Genomic DNA, 15,704 nt, shown 5'->3' on the forward strand with positions numbered 1-15,704 from the left:
CTTCTCTATATATTGTGGATATTTTTAAGCCCTTATCAAATACAGGATTTGCAAATGTTTTCACCCATTTTTGTATGATGTCTTTTTACTCTGTTGACTGTGTCTTTTACTGCACAAAATTTAAAATTTTCATCTTAAATTTATCTAATTTTGTTATTTTATTGCCTTTCTTTGGTGTCATATCCAAGAAACTATTGCCAAATCCAGTGTCCTGAAGCTTTTGCCTATTCTTCATTTTTGGAAAGTGTTTGTTTATTTAGAGAGTGAGCTCGTGTGCTTGTGCAAGTGAACACAAGCGGGGGAAGGGCAGAGAGAGAGGGAGACAGAGAATCCCAAGCAGCCTCCTGCTGTCAGCGCAGAGCCCAAGGAGGGGCTCAATCTCAGGAACCATGAGATCATGACCTGGGCCGAAATCAAGAGTCAGATGCTTAACTGACTGAGCCACCTAGGCACCCTACCTTGTTTTCTTCTGAGAGCTTTGTAATTTTAGGTCTTGTATTTAAGTCTTTGATCCATTTTGAGTTAATTTTTGTATATGTTGTTAGATGGGGGTCCAACTTCATTCTTTTGCATGTGGATATCCAGTTTCCGAGGTTCCCCTTTGTTGAAAAGTCTATCATTTCCCCATTGAATGGTCTTGGCACTCTTACCAAAATTGGGACTTATTGGACTATATACGCAAGGATTCATTTCTGGGCTGTCTATCCAATTGGTCTACTCTTTCCTTATGCCAGTAACACTCTTGATTATTGCAGCTTTGTGCTGTTTCCGTATAAGGAAGTTCATATATCACTTTTTAAACTTACTCTACCTCTTCCTTTAGTTCTTTCATCATCTCTGAGATGGTTGTTTTAAAGTCTTCATCTAGATATCTGCTATCAGGTCTTTTTCAGAGACAGTCTATTTTCCCTTTGAACGGGAGCTACTTTCCTGTTTTTAGAATGCCTTGTGATTTTTTTGTTGCAAACTAGATATCTGAATAATGTGGTATCTCTGGCAGATTATCCTTCTTTCCTAGGGTTTTTTTGTTTAATTGTTGTAAATGATCTCTGTGCAAGGATTAGCCTGATGTGTAAACTTACTGTTTTCTCAGGTCTTTTCTGAGCCTCTGCCTTTTCTTGGACACGAGTGATCACTTTCAACTTTTCCCTGCATATGCAGTTGTTTTTGAATGTCCTAGTCTTTAGTATCTGGCTCCCAAAAGGGGAAAGAGAAAAAAGGGTGGAAATGAATACCAGCTCTTTAAATCCCCTGAAGTCACTTCAGTTGGGAGTGGAGAAGGGCTTGTAACAATTAAGAGAGGTACAGCAACAATGGCCACCTTCGTCTTTATCTGTACCTCTGTAATCAGAAGTAGCAATCTGTGATAAAAGCATTGATGACCAGCATTTGGAGGGCAGGGTTCATTTTGCTTACCCTGGCTCCTGTAAGCCGTGTGTAAGCTGCTCCAGGAAGATGTACATAGTGGCCTGCCCTGGGGCTGGGGCTGAGGGTTGGCAGCTGCTACTCTATGAAGACCTGAAATTGAAATTAACCCCAATTTACAGTCCAAGCCTTCCTTTGGAAGTTGCAAGCCTTTAATAGACCAGAGTTCCAAGACAGTTCTAGTAGATAGGACAGTGCAATTGCTGTGTAGGTGGTGAAGATTCTTGGTGCTTCCTACTCCATCTTTCCAGAATCCCCTTGACCAGCCTCTTTTATTCCAACTTGTCACTATTGTGACTCTACTCATTCCTTACCCAGTTTGAAGCTCACAGGTCAGCCTGTTGAACAATGTGCTGGCTTGCTGTTGCTTAGAGCCCCTTTGACCTGTCATTTCTTCTTGTCAATAACCAGACTTGAATAATCCTCACTGCTCTTTATGAGTTTATGTTAACAAACTTTCCAATATTACTGGGTAGTCATATAGTAAGGTTAACGAGGTTCATTACCAACTCAGGTTACTATCGGGAGCTGGGTTCTTACTGCTGCTCTGTGCTGCTTTTATTCATATCTACTCCATACCAAACACCATTCCTTTCCTCTTTTCAAGCCCACAAGGCTATCTGTAAAATTATACTTCCATTTTTTGCTTTAAATTCTATAACAAAACAGTTTCTCCCAAATCAGCTTTTCCTTTGTCATCCCTTACAAAAAAAAAAAAAAAGGAAGAAAGAAAAAAAAAAATCAAAGCATGGGCTTTGGAATCAAGGAAGGTCTGAATCTGGACCCTGACATTGCCACTTAATGGCTATGTGATTTGGGGAATTAACCCCTCTGGGCTTTTTTTTCTCTTCATCTTTCCTCCCTAATTATGGAAGATTGTCATCGAGGACTAAATTACCTAAGATACATTAAGTTCCTAGGACAGGGAGTGGCACTTGTGTGATGCACATACCCTTGTCCTTCCACAACTGGTTCCCAAGATCTAGACATCAAATCTTACAGGTACAATTTCTATATTCTTCTTTAACATACTCCATGTAGTATTAGAAACAAACTACTGTTGAATCAACTAGCATCCCCAAATTCTAGTGATAACCAATGCTTTAGCAACTTTTGGCTTTAAAAATATAGCCAATTCAGCTTACTTTTTGGTATTTGGTTTTTAACGAGAGCCTTGTTCAAGTAAGAAACTAGATGCTAATTAGATTTTCTTCTTAGAAACTCTACTTTGTTATAGGACACTTAATTGCTAAATGTGAGAGGTAACTGAAAAGCAACCCCTCCCCCCCAGTTTAACAAGACTTCAATTCCTAAAAAGCTGACATTTATTTTTAGATCCAGCTGTGTAATACTAGCCAAGTTAGTCTTGGAAGGTAATTCTGCTCCTAGGTATTGCTAGACCCTACAACTCATGTTAGCTCTTAAAAACACAAAACCATCTCAAGCAATTAACTATTTTGGTTTAATTTATCATGTTTCATAGAAGCTGAAAACACATATTTCTCCTTTATATGGATAACCAAAAGCCCTACAAATTACAATATGCAGAATACTATCTATATAAGAGAATTTTCATGAAATTGGATCTTTTTCATCATGGGCCAACAGCCGTAGTTTCCTCTGACTTATACAGCATCTATCTGAATGCATATTCTTCTTTATGATGATCTAAATTTAGGTAAGTACAAATCACAGCAAAAATTAAAGTTTTTACCTTTAATGAAATGACCTTGGAAATAACGTACATTTCCATGACACCAACACTATAGTTTTCGGAGTCACAGTAAGATACACAGAATTACATCCGTAATTAATATGAATGCCAACATTTCAAGCAGTAATTTGTTACATGGCAAACAAAATCAAGAAAGCAACCATCAAACAAAAGAGACCCATAGCTTCAGACAAGGCAAATCCCAGGATAGCATATGAGAACAGCTGCTGCTTCAGCGAAGGATTTCTAAAAGAGACACAACACATATAATTGTTACTCTGAAATATTATTTGAATTTCAGAATGTTTGGTAAATGCTAAAGAATCAGATTATTACTGTGGGATCTTTGTAAACTGGGTGAGTCCTGGAAAAGTATTTGCCCAGCTCTCTTTTATTTCTGCCTTTGATATTCCTTTCTCCTCAATCCTAATCACATGGGGAAAAGGTAGGAAGCTAACTCTGTATGTCAATATACATGGTTAGTCTTCATCCATTTTAAGGGGTTCAGACATACTTGTTATCCCTGTGAAAGTATGTTCTGTACCTCTTAAGATCTAAGAGTTTAGAAATAAGGTCTTAAATAAAACGGGAAGTTGATACTTCTAAAGACTGTGCTGTTAACTATATTCCAAAAACAGCTTCACAATCAAGAGTACAGACTCTGAAGTCAGAATTAATATTTATTTTCTGACACTTACTAGCTACTTGGGCAATCAGTGTAATTTCTACGTTGCTCATCCCTCACAGGTAACCTGGAGTATATCTCCAAGGGGTGTTGTGAGAGTTAAGTGGGCTCATGCATGCAAAGCCCTCAAAATACAATGCAAGACACAGAGTTGGCCCTTAATACTAAGTACTTATTATCTGACTAGTTTTCCAAGTTTCCAACTATGTCAAGCATGCTCTTAAAGTAGCTTATTTGGTGATAGAAATTACCTGGCATAACCAATGATAAGGCTGCCAAAGACTGTTCCAATACCAGCACCAGAACCAGCCACTCCCACAGTGGCAGCACCTGCACCAATAAATTTGGCAGCAGTATCGATATCTCTGCTGACTGCACTGGTCTGAAACTCCCTTTGGATTAGGTGGGACACACCAGTCCTGGACCCATTAAATACCGTAGAGCCCTAGACAAAAGGAAATAAAGGCAAAGGTCAAATCAATAATCACAAGTAGCTATTTTAATTACTCTCCTGTAAATGGTAGCTACTTCTCTATTTTGTAACTGAGTCTGAATAAATGGAAAAATCAAGAGTTTAGAATAATTCCAAAGCTGTAGAATAGGGAGAACAATATCTATTATAAGGCTGTTGAAAATTAAGAGACAGTGTATTTGAATATGCTTTTTGGCAGGGCAGGCTTTTCAATAACTGTAGCAAGGGTAATCTTAAATACAGGCATTCAAAACTATGTATTTAAATACACAGACGGACTGGACTCCATTTCTTGGACAACTCAAGTAGGTAAGTTTTGGATACAGAAGTTCCTTTCACTGGCTTACCCTCTGCACTATTTTTTTGACAAAAGGGTGGAAAAAGACTGCTCTCAAACCATTCACAAATGAGGTTTTTCCTCCCCTTTGATTAAAACCACAGGACTTACTTGGTAGGGTTACTCAATTTCTATCACTACTGCTATTACCTCTTCAGTCCTAGTCTCTGGTCGAGATAACACTGATGCAGAAATTGGTCTGTATGCAACTCTGGATCCAGCTCGGATCTATGAATGAAAAAAATATTCCAAATATTAACAGTGGATAAGACTTCAATGACCCTTCTTGTACCAGGAGTTCTAAAAAGGCAAGCAGCAAAAATGAATCAGAGAGCTTATGACTTTTCTGTACTGTCTGGTATCTTGCTGTTGGATTATTTTCAGTCCATGAAGGTATTTTAATAGTTCTAAAGTTGCTAATTAAAGTTTAAAGTGTGGTACATAACCTATTTGTAATAATCTGAACAAAACTTCTAAGAACAATTGGTGGAAAGAAAGCATTATTTTTAGATTTTCAGTTACTGTGGTGCCACAACTCAGATCAGAAAAACAGCAATAAACATGCCACATTCTTCAGTAAACTTACGGTGCAGCAACAAGTATATCGGAGTGTTGCTAGAAAAGCTTGTCATTTAAAATAGCCCATCAGTTAATATGAGTCCCACCACTTCCAAGATATTCCTATATGTCCGTTAATTATAAAATAAAAAGGCAGTTTAAGCAATTCTGTACCAACGTACGAATCACCGGGGAAATACTCTGACCATAAGGAATGTCTCGCAGTCCAGCGTTTCTGCCCTTGACCGTCCACTAAACTAAGGTCACAGAAAATCCCTTCAGAACCAAGACTTGATTCTCTAAGACAAGTCCCCCACATCCTCACTTCACCTAAAGCCTCCAAAATGGTTATGGAAATGACAGCCAGAGGCAGGAAGAAAGACTTTCGACTCCTCCACCACCTTCCTCCGCCCACACAGGGTGAGGCAAAGTCCCTCCTTCTGCAGCAGCGAGTTTGACCTACAGATAGGCAATGGAAAACGCTAATGCGGTCAAGTAGGCCTCAGGGGCCCCCAGCATCCTTAACAGCACCCCAACCTTCGCGCCGACCCCAACCCCACAGAGTCACCGAGGAGGTGGGGGAGGGGGCCGCTCCGGCACTAGCTGCAAGGAGGGTTTGACCTACAGCGAGCGAAGCGTGACAACTAGGCCGCGGCTGCGCCCCACGCCCCACCGCCCTACTGGTCGGGAGGAGCCGAGCGAGGTGCCCCAGGATCAGAAGGAAAGGCAGGAGAAGACACAGAGGGTAAGAGGTGAAGGGGTGAACTGTCCCCCGAAGTTGGTGTGCCGTGCCCCATTCAACAACGTGGACGCTCCGGGCCAAGAGCTCGGCCCTCCGCGTCCCGGCCCAGCCTGGGCTACGCACCAGAGCGGGGGTGCAGGCGAGCTTGGCGCAGGCGAACATCTTACAGTCTTCGGGGCGGCGCGGCTGCAGAACGTGGGTGAATGGCGACGTGGGCTCTTCTGCTTCCCCTCTGCGGAAGTAAAGGGGCTTAAGGTCAAGTGCCCTCCAGGGCCCGTCCTTCCCACCCACGTCCCGCGGGCTCCCGAGCACGCCGTCGGCTCGGGCCCTCGTCCAGCAAGGCGCCAGCAGAATGAATGGATCCCGGCTGGACGCCGCTCCGGTCGGGCCAGGCCCGGCTGTCGCGCCCTCCGCTTACCTTCCCGGGAGGCGGCGGCGGCAACTGCGGCGGCAGAGGTCGAAGGAGCGGCGCGCGGCGCGCAGGCGCGGTCCGGCTCTTATCCGCGCCGCGGCACCCGGATGGAGAAGGCGGGGAAACGGGGCAGTAGGGAAGCCGCTCAAGGTCACTTTGTACCAACTTTATTGGCAACTAGTTGGGAAGGACAACGACAGTCCCACACAGGTGGGCTGGCGGGCAGGGGGTGGTGGAGGAGAAGCAGAAAGAAGAAATTGAAAATTGGTCCTGGCTGAGAGAATTGAACAGGTTGTTCCCCTTTTGATCTGAGCTGGCTGGAGGATAGCGTGACTTTTTCTTTTTCTTTTTTTTTAAATTTTTCTTTTAATGTTTTTATTTATTTTTGAGACAGAGAGAGGGAGCATGAGCAGGGGAGGGGGAGAGAGAGAGGGAGACACAGAATCCGAAGCAGGCTCCAGGCTCTGAGCTGTCAGCACAGAGCCCGACACGGGGCTGGAACTCACAGACCGTGAGATCATGGCCTGAGCCGAAATCGGACACTCAACCGACTGAGCCACCCAGGCACCCCGTGACTTTTTCTTTAAATTGACACCTTGTGTGAGATTTGGCCTCTTTATCAGTTCTTTCTCTTTACGGGAGGGGCCCCCTTCCCGGTCTTTCTCCTTTTTTGTGAAACTGGACTGTGTGTGTGCGTGGGGAAGGAGTTCAGTCACTGCTTGACCGACGAAATTAGGTCCCAGCAAAGCACATTTCTTTAAAGGAATCTGGAAAAGTATTCCAGAAGTATGGCTAATGGTTTGGGCGACAGAAGACGTGACCTAGAAATACTGGGACAAAGGAATGAGCATGTGAATAGATCAAAAAGTTATGTGACTGAGCATAAAGTTGCCTTTTGTAAAGTAAGGGAGGTCAATTTTTCTTCCAGCTCTATGCTTGGAAAAAGTAAGGGATGTGATGTGTTTCGTGGGACTAAGGAAAGTCTGAGTATTTTCAAAACCCACCCAACTTTAACACTTGTTTTTGGTAACTTTGGACACATCATCTTCTTCGATGAATGCAGAAATGTCTCAGAAAAAAATGGCTCCTACTGAACTTCTGGTGGATCTAAAATTCTGTAAATTTTACTTAGTAGTTCTAACAAATGACTACTAGCAGTGATACAAGCTAACATAAAAGATTAAACATCTAGTATGACGAGCTGAAGGGATAGCTGGGGGCTGAAATCACACCCACTCCACCTAGAGAGTTGGCATGGGACAACATCCACCCAGAGGATCACCCTTTTTCTAGTTAGCACAAAGGTTCAGTATCATCTAGCAGCAACCCTGGGGAGAAGCCCTCAGAAGTAAAACATGAAGAATGAATAAGAATGTGTCACTGATCCAACTTCAAACACAAATGGCTCAAAATCATGTGAATGCTAGTCATTTTAGGCTCGATCTTTAGCCATAAAATAGAGATAATTCATGTAAATTCACACGTACAGTTCAAAGAGAGATTATTCATTTATTTTCTCAAGTATTTACTTCTTACCTGAAGTATGTAGTGTCCTGTGATGCCTACAGTAGAATAAACAAAGCTCTGTATTCATCAGAGTTCGCCAGAGAACCAGAACCAGTGGGAGATTAATTGATTAATTAATTATTGACTTATTTAGGAAGAATTAGTACATGTAGTTATGGAAGCTGACAAGTCCCATGATCTGCTGTCTCCAAGCTGGAGACCCAGGAAAGCCAGTGGTATAATTCAGTTAGAATCTAAAGGTCTGAGAACCAGGGAGGCTAATAGTGTAATTCCCAGTCTGAGTGCCAGAGATGAGATGAGATGTCCCAGCTCCATAGTGAGATGGGGGAAGAAGGGGACAAATTCTTCCTTCCTCTGCCTTTTGTTCTGTTCAGACCCTCAATGGATCAGATGATGCCCACCCACATTGGGGAGGACAGTCTACCAAGTCCACTGATTCAAATGCTAATCTCATCCAGAAACATCTTCACAGACATACTCAGAGATAATATTTAATCTAAGCACACCCATGGCCAGTCAAGTTGACTCAAAATTAACCATCACGTATCCCATACTTCAATAATAGATTCTCTTAGGGAAAAACTATCCTAAGTGGATTTGTGTACAGAGATGGTGTAAGGGAACTTCCTATTTCTTCAGCCATAAATGAGTAGCAGTAACTGTTGAGGAGGAGGAGGAAGCAGGAGAGAAGCCAGGGTTCCTAAGAGGATCACTTCCAGGGTGTATTTGGGTTAGGTGCCTATGGTAGGGAGAGGTGCAATCTAAGTCCAGGCTCCCAACTGTCAATATGTCGATTAGTAGGTGAGCTGGCCTAGAAGAGGAGGCAATAATAGGTCCTTGTGTGTTCTACCAGAGTTTAAGTATTTATGAAGAATATGAGGTGTTCAAAGAACAGGTGTGTTAACCTGTGGAATGGTGTGTGTGTGTGTGTGTGTGTGTGTGTGTGTGTGTATGTGTGTGTAACAGAGAGAAGTGGATCTTGAGTGACACCAGCCATGTTGATAGGGGGTGGATATTTACACTGAGGAAGTTTGAAGAAAAACGGCACCTTCTGAGAGGAGTAAAGTGAGACCACAATGATGCACAGGGGACTTCTTTGAAAGTATTCAATTCTCTTCTTATTTTTTCTTAAATCGTGGAAAGAATCATCTTACGTTATGACCTCACAGTTTGGCAGTACCTGATAAGCCTGAGTGATGATGGCCTGGAGACGAAAGGAATGGTGCAATAAAGAGAAGTATGGGCAAGCATTCCCAAATATACGTGCAGCAATCCCTCCTACCCTGCATGCCCCTTTGCGATGGGACTTTGCCACTCATCAAGCAATGGAGTCTGTGTCCCTTCTCCTTAAATCTGGGCTAATCTTTTTTTTAAAGTTCGTTTATTTATTTTGAGGGAGAAAAGAGAGCGAGTGTGCACAAGCAGCGGGGGGGGGGGGGGACAAGAGAGGGAGGGAGAGAAAGAATCCCAAGCAGGCTCCACACTCAGTGCAGAGCCCCACATGGGGCTCAATCTCGCTACTGTGAGGTCATGACCTGAGCTGAGATCAAGAGTCAGATGCTTAAACGAGTGAGCCACCCAGGCACCCAAACCTGGACTAATCCTATGACTTGCTCTGACCCAAAGAATGCATTGGAAGTGACACTGTGTGAATTCTGGACTAGGTCTTAAGTAAGAGGTCTCATAACTTTCATTCTCTCCTTGGAAGCCAGCCATCACATCAAGAAACATGGGTTACACGGCTGACGGATGAGAAACCTTCTGGACAGGAAAAAAAGCCTCATGACAGAGAACTGAGGTGCCCCAGACATGTGAGTGAGGCCACGTTGGCTTCTCTAGCTTTAATCAAGCTTTCCCAGCCAACACCACGTAGAACAGAAATGAGCCTTGCCTAAACTCCTGACTCACAGAATCAAACGCCATGAAAAGGTTATTGTTTGAAGCTACTAAGAATTAGGGTGGTTTAATACACAGCCATAGGTAACTGAAACAGAAGATATTGTCCTCAAAATATTCATTCCTCCTTTGAGATCCATGTGGAGGCAGCAGCATCTTTTTTTTTTAATCTCTATGCCCAACATAGGGCTCAACTCCACGACCCCCAGATCAAGAGCTGCATGGTCCACCAACTGAGCCAGCCAGGCACCCCTTATAAAAATTTTTAAAATTGTTTTTAAGTAATTAGGAGGCAGCAGCACCTTAATGTGGGCAATTTCAGTTCAGAACTCCAGGCATAACTCAGAGAAAACCAGATAGAATCACATGTCTTATGCACTGACTCCCCTTTCCTTGAAATTCTGGGGTGGAATGGGGTTGTTACTGTTAAAACTATTGCAAGGGTGGGGGGGGGCACCTGGGTGGCTCAGTTGGTTAAGTGTCTGACTTTATTTAAAAAAATTTTTTTTAATGTTTACTTATCTTTGGGAGAGACAGAGACAGAGTGCAAGTGGGTTAGGGGCACAGAGAGGGAGACACAGAATCCAAAGCAGGCTCCAGCTCTAGAACTGTCAGCACAGAGCCTGATGCAGGGCTCGAACTCATGAACTGTGAGATCATGACCTGAGCCGAAGTCAGATGCTCAACCGACTGAGCCATCCAGGCGCCCCTAGTGTCTGACTCTTGATTTCCGCTTAGGTCACGATCTTGCTGTTCGTGAGCTTGAGCTCCATGTTGACCTCTGGGTTGACAGTGTGGAGCCTGCTTGGGATTCTTTCTCTCTCCCTCTCTCTCTCTGCCCCTCCCCTGCTTGGGTTCTCTCTCACTGTCTCTCAAAAAAAAAAAAAAAAAAAAAAAAGGTATTGCAAGGTAGTTCTAACCTGGACACATGGAAAGATGTTTAAGTTACCTGCTTTTGAGAGTTTTCATTTTAATACTAATTCTCACATTAGTGTGATTTTAAAATATACATATTATTTGTGGAAGTGAAAATCAGAAATGTGAGTTAAAAATATTCTGGGCTTTATTATAAAACTATTTTGCTTTTATTAAAATTTTTGTTTCATATCAGTGGCCTTAATTTGCTATCACTTTATTATTTTTATTTTTTTATCAAAAAATTTTTTTAACATTTATTTATTATTGAGAGACAGAGAGACAACAGAGGGTGAGTAGGGGAGGGGTAGAGAGAGGGGGAGACATAGAACCTGAAGTAGGCTCCAGGTTCTGAGCTGTCAGCACAGAGCCCGACGCGGGGCTTGAACTCACAAACTGTGAGATCATGACCTGAGCCGAAGCTGGTCACTTAACCAACTGAGCCACTCACATGCCCCTCATTTTATCTTTTTTAAAGGAAAACAAACCTCCAAACCTGTGCTAATTCTATAGGATCATTCAAGTCAGATAAATACTGGGTCCTCTCTTTGAACATAGTGAGTATACAGGAAAATGTAAGAGTTTTCATTATTATCGGGGTATATGAAAAATTAAACTAAGGTATATAAAGGATTGGAGACAAACACAAATTAGTAAATGTTCTAGGACTAAGTTGTGTGGTGTGTGATAAGGGAAATAGCTTAAGAAAAAAGATTGGGCTGGTTAGAAAGTGCCTCATTTAGGGGCGCCTGGGTGGCTCAGTTGGTTAAGCGTCCGACTTTGGCTCGGGTCCTGATCTTACGATTTGTGGGTTTGAGCCCCACGTCGGGCTCTGTGCTGACAGCTCAGAGCCTGGAGCCTGTTTCAGATTCTGTGTCTCCCTCTCTCACTGCCCCTCCCCTGCTCCCAGTCTGTCTGTCTCTCTCTCTCTCTCTCTCTCTCTCTCAAAAATACATAAACATTAAAAAAAAAAAAGTGCCTCACTGAGAAAGACTTGAGCTAGGATGAGATGGGATGATGTTTACAAAACACTTCTTGGCACCCCTCATATAAAACCTAACACTCTCAGGTCTGTCTAGGGTACTGATCACTTTCTGGTGCAGAAATTTTTGTTCCTAAACTTCATTTTTGACTCCTCTACAAATTTTTTTAGCTACTGTCATGCCATCCAGTGTAGTGGAATAGATTATTTACTAAAGGACGCGAAAGAATTTGGTAAGGAATTAAACGTAAATGTACCTCTTTATGGCCTCGCAGAGGTTCAGATGGTCCAGGCTAAAATTTATATTAAAGAGTTGATATGGAACAGTATATTAATACGGTAAATATTATTACAGTAAATATTATTCCATCCTTTTTTCTTCTGATAAGATGTCGCTAGTTATTGAGGAAAAAACAATTTTATGTCTCAGTTGATGATTCATGTAGAAAGACTATTTACGTGAGAAGAAAATGAATAAGTATGTGGATATGAGATCAGGTCCCTCTTGCCTCTTGCCTAGCAGACACCGCATAGGGAAGATAGTCAATAATATCGTAATAATGTTGTACGGTGACTTGTGGCGGTGATTACATGTATTGTGGCGAACACTGAAAACTGTATAGACTTGTTGTACACCTGAAACAAATATGACATTGTGTGTCAACTGTACTTCAATAATAGACCAAAAAATAAGTAATTAATTTACTCACTTTTCACTTAATTTGTGGCAGATACAGCTAATTGCCTATCCAACATATGTTCTCCCTTTCTTAGTTACAGAACTAAGAACTGTCCGCAGGTTAAAAATACTGAACTTCCCAGGTTTCCTTCCAGTTAGGAATGGTCAGTGAAATGTGAGTTAAAGTCACTTGGTATTGCCTCTAAGAATGTGTACAAAAGGTGTAGATTCGACTGGCTCATTTCTTTTTTTCCTTTCCTTTTTTTTTTTTTTTTTTTTTTCCTGTTTGGAATATGGATCCAATGTCTGGAGGTGAAGCAACAATCTTGTGCCCATGAGTATAGAAGCCAAACAGTAAGGATGAAGAAGTTGGAAACTAAAAGGAGACTGAGTTCTTTTTTTTTTTTTCTTTTTTTTTTCTTTTTTAGCAGCTAGAGCTGCTTTTAACTGTCTACTTATGGACTTCGTGTCATATGTGAAAAAACCTCTATTTGTTTGAGCCACTGAGGTCAGTTTTCTGTTACATGCAGCTGAACACAGCACAAACTGACATATAATTCCATGAATCGACATCTCTGAAGTTTTTTTGGTGTTTGGGCTGTGATTGCAGCAGAAATAGCTCTTTTCCCACAGAATTTACATTAACTTACATCTGTCTTTTTTCCATATTCCATGGTATATCTGACAGGGACCAGCCAGGAGACAGAGACCAGTTTAGTAATTTGAATGAGGAAAATTGAACATAGAGATTGCTAACCAATACAAAGTACCTACTACTAAGAAGGGTAGAGTGGATTGTAAAGGGGGTGCAGAAGTAGCAGCTGTCAAAAGAGCGACCACCCTTGGCTGAGGAAGAGTGAACAGAAAGAAGAACGTAGAGGTTAGACGAGAGGGCATGGCTGTCATAGGAACTCATGGTCCACTTGTGGTGACGGACTTTGCTGGAGGCATCCGCCACAAGTGAACCAGGAGGACTGCGGAGGTGAGCATAACCAGGCCTCTCTTGCAAACCAATCCATGGACTCCACATCAGAGGGAAGAAAATTGTTTCCTCCAGCTCTGGCCTCACAGGGGTCTTTCCACCGTCTTCTTTTGGCAAAACCTAACATTCTTCCAGTTGTCAAAACAGAAATGCCCACAGCGTCCAGCTCTAGAATAGGGAAGCAAGGTAAAGAAGGATGGATTTGTAGCTGAGAAGTCGTTAAGTTGATAACTGGCACAGATGGTAAGATTCTCAAGGGCAAGGATTAGGACTAATTCATATTTATGTCTTCCATAGCACCTGACACAGGGGGTTAAACATAGTAGTCACTCAATAAATTTTTGCTCAATAACATATAAGGGATTTAGTATGTACAAAGTAGTTTGCAATAATTGTTTTTGTTCTTCTCTTTTGACTAAGATTGTAGTCTCTTTGTTCAAATTAGGATGATCTGTAGAATGCCTTTGTCTTTCTAGTATTGCAAAGTTCAATCTAAGAGAAACTGAGGAACATTTTTTGATCTGTGGCGTGAATTTGTTCAAACATTTTCGTGTGCTATGAAGGACTCTGTGTTTATACTCTCACGTGCTTAATGAAGTCACTGAAAACCCAAATTACCAGAGCCCTTTATTGATCTAGTCTCTGATACAACCTAGTCTAGGCGGGAATGGGACATAAACCGAAGCCGCCACAAGTCTGAGTTGTGAAGTAAGCAATGTCTGTCTGCGGTTACCCTTTCACTTCTTTTTTCAATGCCTTTGGTTCATTCCTAGTCAACTTGCTCTTTTCTGCCAGCACCTGGTATCTTCATGGTGACTTCTGACTACGCGAGGTTCTTGATGGGAGCACCTACTGAAGCCACCTCTCTCCAGTGTCCAGCTTCTAAACTTCCATCCATGTCAAATATTAATCTCTTAGTGCTCATTTCAGCAGCACAGATGCCAATATACCAATATTATGATGATAGAGAAGGTGAGCATGGTGCCAATGCAAGAACAACACACAAACTCAAATATTCCATATTTTTGTACTGTGCTGCCATCCATGTCAGAAGGAAGGGTGGGGAGGGGTGGGGGATGTGACTGCATCTGAGAAGCGGAAGGAATTCAAATGTATTTCCTATATTTAAAAACTAGAAGGCTCATAGATGGTTACCTGTGGGAGAAGAAATAGGTTGGAGGGAAGAAGAATAGAAGCTAGACTTCTTCTGGAATTCTTGGCTTTGTAGATTTGAATTTGGAACCATGAGAACCATTTGTCTTAATTGATTTGTTTAAAAAAATGAAAACAAAATTTAAAGTAAGCTCTACTCCCAGTGTGGGGCTTGAACTCATGACCCAAAGATCAAGAATCGCACGCTCTACCAACTGAGTTAGCCTGGGACCCCTCCACACAAACCATTTATGAAAGGAAATTTAGGGGCACCTGGGTGGCTCAGTTCCAACTTTGGCTCAGGTCATGATCTCACAGTTGATGCGTTCCAGCCCCACGTCGGGCTCTGTGCTGATAGCTCAGAGCCTGGAGCCTGCTTCGGATTCCGTGTCTCCCTCTCTCTCTGCCCCTACTCTGCTCGCGCGCTGTCTCTGTCTCTCAAAAATAAATAAAAATGTTTAAAAAATTAAAAACATGTAAATGTAAAAAAAATCCCTAAAAATTGAAGGTAAATGAAGCAAATGAATTTAACTGCATCTAGTCGGTACCCATAACTACACAGGGTAAATGCAAAGGTTTCTATAGATGGATAAAAACATAGCTCCTTGATCACTCTGCTTCATGCTATTTCTCCAATATGCCAACCATATTCCATCTCACAGAGCTGCAAGTCTGTGCCTTTAGCTTGGGCCATCTTTCCTCTGGATATTCACTTGGTTTACAACTCCATTTTGTTCAAGGCTTTGCTCAAGTCTCCTCTTAAGAGAGGCCTTCCTGGATCCCTTACATATCTTAATATTTCTTCATAACACTTGCTGCTACTTGTCATTATTTGGCTCCTGCATTAGACTGTAAGTCCATGGTGGGAGGGACTTTGTTTTGTTCTTTGCTGTATCCACAGAGTCTAGAACATGCTTGGCCCGTTGAAAGGCACTCAGTAAATTTTTGAGCCAAGAGGGTGGAGAAGGAAGGGAGAGACTGTTAACTTTTTCTTCACACACCACTGTATTACTTGACAGGTTACCATGAGTGTGAATTACTTTTTTTTTATAGTTTTTTTTTAAATGTTTATTTTGAGAGAGAAAGCACAAACAGGGGAGGGGCAGAGAGAGAGGGTGACAGAGTATCCAAAGTGGGCTTTGTCCTGATGGTAACGCGATGCGGGGCTCGAACTCATGAACCACAAGATTATGACCTGAGCCGAAGTTGTACTCTTAACCAACTGA

General features: G+C 42.2%; 1 protein-coding gene and 1 long non-coding RNA gene across 4 annotated transcripts; one reads left to right on the forward strand and one right to left on the reverse strand.

Annotated features, from left to right (window-relative positions):
• Positions 1 to 3,032: 3,032 nt before the first annotated feature.
• Positions 3,033 to 6,420, reverse strand: ATP5MC3 (ATP synthase membrane subunit c locus 3). The gene is made up of 5 exons (XM_042994735.1): positions 6,352 to 6,420; positions 6,057 to 6,165; positions 4,784 to 4,861; positions 4,076 to 4,269; positions 3,033 to 3,385 (listed from the first exon to the last, which is right to left on the reverse strand). The coding sequence occupies exons 2-5, from the start codon at positions 6,093 to 6,095 to the stop codon at positions 3,271 to 3,273; spliced, it is 426 nt and encodes a 141-aa protein (XP_042850669.1). The 5' UTR covers positions 6,096 to 6,165; positions 6,352 to 6,420; the 3' UTR covers positions 3,033 to 3,270.
• A 51-nt stretch (positions 6,421 to 6,471) lies between these two features.
• Positions 6,472 to 13,870, forward strand: LOC122240956. 3 transcript variants are annotated; one of them, XR_006220790.1, is made up of 5 exons: positions 6,472 to 6,636; positions 9,016 to 9,109; positions 9,581 to 9,683; positions 11,162 to 11,240; positions 12,657 to 13,870. It is a non-coding gene; the product is annotated as an uncharacterized LOC122240956 (long non-coding RNA). The 3 variants fall into 3 exon arrangements; XR_006220792.1 differs by having other exon boundaries at positions 9,585 to 9,683; XR_006220791.1 differs by lacking the exon at positions 11,162 to 11,240.
• The last annotated feature ends 1,834 nt before the right edge of the window (positions 13,871 to 15,704 follow it).

Source organism: Panthera tigris, chromosome C1 (assembly GCF_018350195.1).
Source record: "Panthera tigris isolate Pti1 chromosome C1, P.tigris_Pti1_mat1.1, whole genome shotgun sequence".
NCBI lineage: Eukaryota > Metazoa > Chordata > Mammalia > Carnivora > Felidae > Panthera > Panthera tigris.